Source organism: Brachionichthys hirsutus, chromosome 4 (assembly GCF_040956055.1).
Source record: "Brachionichthys hirsutus isolate HB-005 chromosome 4, CSIRO-AGI_Bhir_v1, whole genome shotgun sequence".
Classification (NCBI taxonomy): Eukaryota; Metazoa; Chordata; class Actinopteri; order Lophiiformes; family Brachionichthyidae; genus Brachionichthys; species Brachionichthys hirsutus.
The window spans coordinates 7,699,589-7,705,233 of record NC_090900.1 but is presented as its reverse complement, the minus strand read 5'-3'; the positions used below and the strand labels follow the sequence as shown (position 1 = coordinate 7,705,233).

At 42.7% G+C, this 5,645-nt stretch overlaps 1 protein-coding gene across 1 annotated transcript; it reads right to left on the bottom strand.

The window, feature by feature from the left end:
- Window positions 1–3,331: 3,331 nt before the first annotated feature.
- plpp5 (phospholipid phosphatase 5) lies at window positions 3,332–5,645 on the bottom strand. The gene is made up of 7 exons (XM_068738512.1): window positions 5,578–5,645; window positions 5,386–5,494; window positions 5,014–5,104; window positions 4,881–4,944; window positions 4,655–4,779; window positions 4,261–4,431; window positions 3,332–3,501 (listed from the first exon to the last, which is right to left on the bottom strand). Exons 1-7 carry the CDS (start codon window positions 5,643–5,645, stop codon window positions 3,332–3,334), a joined length of 798 nt encoding a protein of 265 aa, XP_068594613.1.

Sequence of the window (5,645 nt, the reverse complement as noted above, 5' to 3'; positions counted from 1 at the left end):
TTTGAGATAAATCGGTTACAAAATGCTCCACCGACTAAGATAAAATATAATTACACCGTCATGAACGGCGGGATGTTTGGGTTTGCTGTCAGACACTTCCGTTGTGGGTACACAGTTCCTCAATAGAAATGTGGCGCCAAATTCACACGTCACAACCGACCAATCACTGGGATGGATTTCATTACGTCACACGCTCGACACCGCTTCCGCTTTAATGAGAAGAAGGTTAGAACACAGACACAAAGCTGCAAACAAAAAAAGAGCGACCGGTAGTTTCCAGCATCTTTACGTGAACTTTCGTTCAAAAGTAGCAACAGAATCACAAGCCGCTTTATAACCATCGTTACGGGTTACTAACTCACTAGTGAGGTCGGTTATGGGTTATTAACTTACTAGTGAGGTCGGTTATGGGTTACTAACTTACTAGTGAGGTCGGTTATGGGTTATTAACTTACTAGTGAGGTCGGTTATGGGTTACTAACCTACTAATGCTTATATGGATACACGTTTTGTAGGGGACGTGCATTTATTTAAAGATTATTTAGAATATTGAAATTGGATTTAAATGTTTAGAGCATCGCCTTACAAATTATAGGTTGAAATACAGACTATTAATATATATATTTTCTAATTTGTAAAGTCAACAACCCAGTAGCTGCAACATTAGGGGACTACACAACTAGTAATCACATTCTGCAATCGCAAAATCCATGGCCTGAATAAAAATGTTGTTGTCTGAACAGCGTGTTCAGACAACGCTTGTAACCATCACACACACTCAAAAATATGACTCACAAAATTAATGAACGCATGTCTTGCAAGATTGTTTAGAAACATCATTTAGTGTCATCAGGTTCATTAAAATCATCACAAGAAAGATTGCAAGCCAAGGCAAATTATGGTCAGCATTACATAAATACAACAAGCAAGTTTCTGAATAAACTCACAACATGACATTAGATGTGAAGGAGAGCAGACATGTTCATCAGACGGATACGGCATACACAAGCTAAAAGTCACGTAAACTGAGATGGGAATGGAAGGAAATGTGCAGACATTGAAGGAACCTCAGGAAAATGTGTTTTAGATGCGAAACATGCAAAATATAAAAATGCTGCAGTCCAGTCAAGTGTTTGTCTAACAGATACCACAGAAACCTGTGCCCACAATTCCAATTCCTATTTTCATGATATAACATTACCTTTAAGGTAAACAATACTTAAAGTTCAAGTAAGCTCCAAGATGCCCCCAACATTAAATACACATTGACCTTTGCATGACCTCATAAATCAATACTTCACAAAAACAAACAAGCATCTTTGAAAAATTGTGTAGTGTTGTTGTGTAGCTGTGATTACCGTCTCACAAAAAATGTTGTCGAGCAACGTGAAACCGCTGCATCGGGGAAATAACAGAATATTGGGGGTTTGAGGAGAACGCTTTCCAGCGATTAAACAAACTTTCAGTAGAAACATTCTAAACGCATCACAGGAAAACAAATTCTAAGCACTCAGAGGGGCTAGAGGGTGGAACAGGAAACAAAGATATGAGAAATAGTTTCGATTAACTGGTATCTGTATGAGGCAGAACTGACGAGCTCTGATTCGTGTAATCCTCTGATCTTCCATTAGATCTGTTACATTACGTGATCAATAATGTGCTGTATGCAGATGATATACAATTCTAACAAATGAAAATTAAATAGAGGATTTCATACATATGGATTATCCACACAATTAATTCGAACATAAATAAATACCAATACCTCAATTTATTAACTCAGTCAAATTAAATATAATCTAAGCTCAAAGACCCCAGATATTATTTAGCTCTTAACCTTTTGCCAATCTTTTACTGTGAGCGATGAAATCTTTTTCAGCTCAGGACGGACGTCTCAGAACGTCTCAGGACGTCTCAGGATTTTGTTACTCCTGTATGTCTCAATATTTAATTCATTATCTTGGCCCAATGACAAAACAATGGAAACATCACTATTTAACTCTAAACTGCATGATTTGTCTCAACAGCCAGAGCCTTATGTATTCAATTTAAAATTACAAAATCTTTATATTTGACATTATTTAATAATAAAGGGTGTAAAGAATTAAATCAATTAGCAGATGTGAGATTAAATTATTTTCAATTTATAGCTATGATTCTGTTCACCAGATGTTTTCTCTCAAAGGTGAACAATCATACGCAAATATCAGACTCTGTATATTTTTCCTCAAGTCTCAACCTCAGTTGCTAAAAAAGTTTACAAAACAATCACAAAATAGTGACTGCAAGCGAGAACCTGTCTCACCGCAGCTGAGCCATCGCTTGATGGGTAGTAGAACATTTTATATTTAAAATTGTGTGATCTACGCTTTAGGCCCAGTACACACAGTGTAGGACTGAAAGATATGGACGGATTATAATACGTATTGTAATATATTATTGATAAATAATGAAAGCCTCTCTTATTTATTTAGAAACCCGTGCTGTTATTTGTGCAGTCCACACCACACTGGACTGTGTAAATGGAGCTACTTATGTTTACGACACTATTTAGCCAAAAATGTGTCCTGTAAGATTAGAAAATAAATCCTGTCACCATTCAAAAAGACTATTCCCACGATAGAGCTACAATCATGGATTTCTTTTACACATTTTTTTAAAGCGATAAACATTGACATACGACCCAAAAGCCAGAACAAATGACCAGAGAAAGCCGGAGTCTTTCTGCATCACGGTGTGGTACGGCAACTGCTCTGCTGCAGACAGGAAGGCCCTGCAGCGGGTGGTTACATCGGCCCAAAGGACCTCGGAGAGCAGCCTACCCACCGTCGGTGACATCTACAGCAGGAGGTGCAGGAAAAAAGCAACCTGCATCATGAAGGACCCCACCCACCCTGCACACGGACTGTTTTCCCCGCTCCCATCTGGAAGAAGGTTGCGCAGCATCAGGGCCAGAACCACCAGGTTCAAAAACAGTTTCTTCCCTGTTGCTGTGAGAGTTATGAACAGTGAATAGCTCTGAGGTGGACTATCAGGTCACAAATACTGCTGCCTTGTCGGACTCATTTCACTCCGTTGGACGCTGCTAGTCGGGTACCTGTGCAATAAATGTGTACATATTTTGAGAGCGAGAAAAAAATAAGGTTTGCACTGAATGACTGTTAAATGACTGTTTGTTACTTGCCTCCATCTGGGACCGGAGTACTATTTTTCGTTCCTTTCATGCGAGTGGGGGAGTGACAATAAAACCTTCTTGATTCTTGATTCTAAAGCGATAAACATTGACATACGACCCAAAAGCCAGAATAAATGACCAGAGAAAGCCGGAGTCCTACAAAGGCAGGATGTAGTTGGAGTTGGCCAGTTTGCGTTCCAGGGCAGCAGGAACAGTTTCTCTTTCCCGCAGAGGCCTGTGGCAGTCCGGGTCCTGGAGTGGAGGGTAGTACTGTCTGTAACAGAGCCAGGCGAAGACGAGCCCGAGCAGAGAGCCCACTAATACGTCTGTATGGAGGAGAGACAAGATACAAGGAGCTTGACTCCACAGATCCACTATTCGTTTTAGACCCTACAGCAAACTAACTCAAATGACCTGGGGGGCCGCCGGAGGCCGTGTCTGGGTACGGTCGGGCCACATCAGGTATTTCAACTACTTCTTTCTGCAATATTTGTTTTACTTTGAAGATGTACCCGAGTTTAAAACCTTCATTCAGCACATAATCAACTCATTTATATGTAACACTGAGGAAGGCATGAGGAGTACGTCTCAGAACAGCGAGGATGAAGAGCTCAGTGTTTGCACAGCGTGTCATACTAAAAATAAATAATACATGACCCTGAGTCCATGTGCCACAATTACTTTCTCTCATGACAGCTGATTTGAGAAATACTTTCTCCAATGTGCTGTCCTTACATCACATAATGTGCCCGACTGAAGTTAGTCGACTGTGACAAGAAGGGCGGCTGCAAAGTAGCACGGACGACGCTAACGACGCTAAAGCAAACAGACGCAATGAATACGTTTCAACCACAGGAGCTCGAAGCAAACTGAAGAAACCAGTTATTCAAAACACACACACACACACACACACACACAAAATCATTTGTGAAATATCTTTGCATTCAGTTTTTGATCTTGACATCATTTTCATCCACAAAACACTGCTGCACAAGCCGGGCAAAAAATAAATAAAAAACTCTACTGGCCACCTCATATTATGCAAACGGATCAGTTTTTTGGGGGTCCATTTCTTGTACTCTGACCTTGCCAGTGGTGTTTGTAGTCGCAAGTTCTGGAGAGGGCAATCAATGCCGCGAAGAGTAGAGGTGTGAGGAAGGCACACAGCCGCCACGCCCTGCCTTGGCCCACTGCAGTGAAGCAGCGCAGCTTTCCTGCGATGTACAATGCCGTGAAACCCAGACCTGCAAAAGCAACTGGGACCAAGGAGAGAGATTTAAAGAGACAGGCTTCAAAGACGCGGAGAAACTGTCTGAGAGGGAAGTGGGACACGTAATGCGCCGAGAGGTTAAAATACGCTGACGCATCTACTTTCAGACTTATCGTACGCCCTTCTGCTCCACTTTGTATGTTCGGTATTCTTCATTGATGGAAATGCACCGGCTACTAATGCATAATCAAACACTGAAAAGCCCTTACAGGAGGAGTGCCCACTGGGAAAGCTCTTCCTGCCCTCCATGACAACCTCTGGGTCACCGCTGCACCTCAACTCCGGATTCATCTGCCCATCTGGGAAACAGCGATAGAAAAAGTCTGGCCGCGGCCTGAGGGGGGGGTGCAAAACACAGAGAGAGGCGACTCATGCTTTAATCCACTGTCACGCTGAGAATACAACTCCATCTGCTCAAACCCCAACCGTGTTTACCTGCCAACAACAAGCTTGACGGCGTTGGTGAAGACGCCGTTGAGCAGCAGCGTCAACGTGGCCGCTGAACGACAAAAAGACAAACAAGTTATTGCTCCACTTGTTCAGCTTTGAAATCCTGCAGCTGTCTCACCCAGCGAAGCCTCCTTTAGATCGCGTTGCTCGGTCCACTTCAGGGAGGTGAAAACCAGGATCACAATCAGTGGTGTAAAAACGGCAATGCTCTGACACAGGGGGGGAAAGGGAACAGATTATAATCCAGCTCTAATCCAGCTAAAGGCAACATTGTGTCTGTCAGAATGTTGATCTGGAGACAGTCCTCGCCTTTCAGACTGCTTATGCGTGTAAATGAAGTAACCATCGGCGTTTTAGAGAATGCTGTGGCAGTAATGTGATGAGGATTAAAATATAAAAACAGGAAAGAGGCGAAGTGTTCAGATTTCAGAGCGAGGGGAACAACTAAGGTGATGGATGCAGCTAAGAGGCAGGCAGAAATATTACTCACGAACATCAGGGATGTGGGTACATGATCGCTCTCCACAGTATGAAATTTATACAACCACATTTCCTCTGGCTGGATCTCGCGGTAGAAAGGAGGAAGCTGCTCCGTCACCCTAGGCAAACACAAAAACATCATGACACACAGTCTGCCTTCTAAATGACGGATCCAAACGATTCAGAAAGGGACCATTCTTACAGGAAGACAACAAGCAGCGCCGCCCGTATGGCGAGCTCTGACAGGAAAGCACGGAGCAGCCGCTTCAT

What these genes read in the sequence shown, in the direction of transcription:
- plpp5 (XM_068738512.1), bottom strand. Translation starts at nt 5,645, where the DNA reads ATGAAGCGGCTGCTCCGTGCTTTCCTGTCAGAGCTCGCCATACGGGCG. An exon ending in GCGCTGCTTGTTGTCTTCCT is followed by an intron (nt 5,495 to 5,577) that starts GTAAGAATGGTC and finishes GTGTTTGCCTAG; the next exon opens with GGTGACGGAGCAGCTTCCTC. An exon ending in TCTAAAGGAGGCTTCGCTGG is followed by an intron (nt 4,945 to 5,013) that starts GTGAGACAGCTG and finishes TTTGTCGTTCAG; the next exon opens with CGGCCACGTTGACGCTGCTG.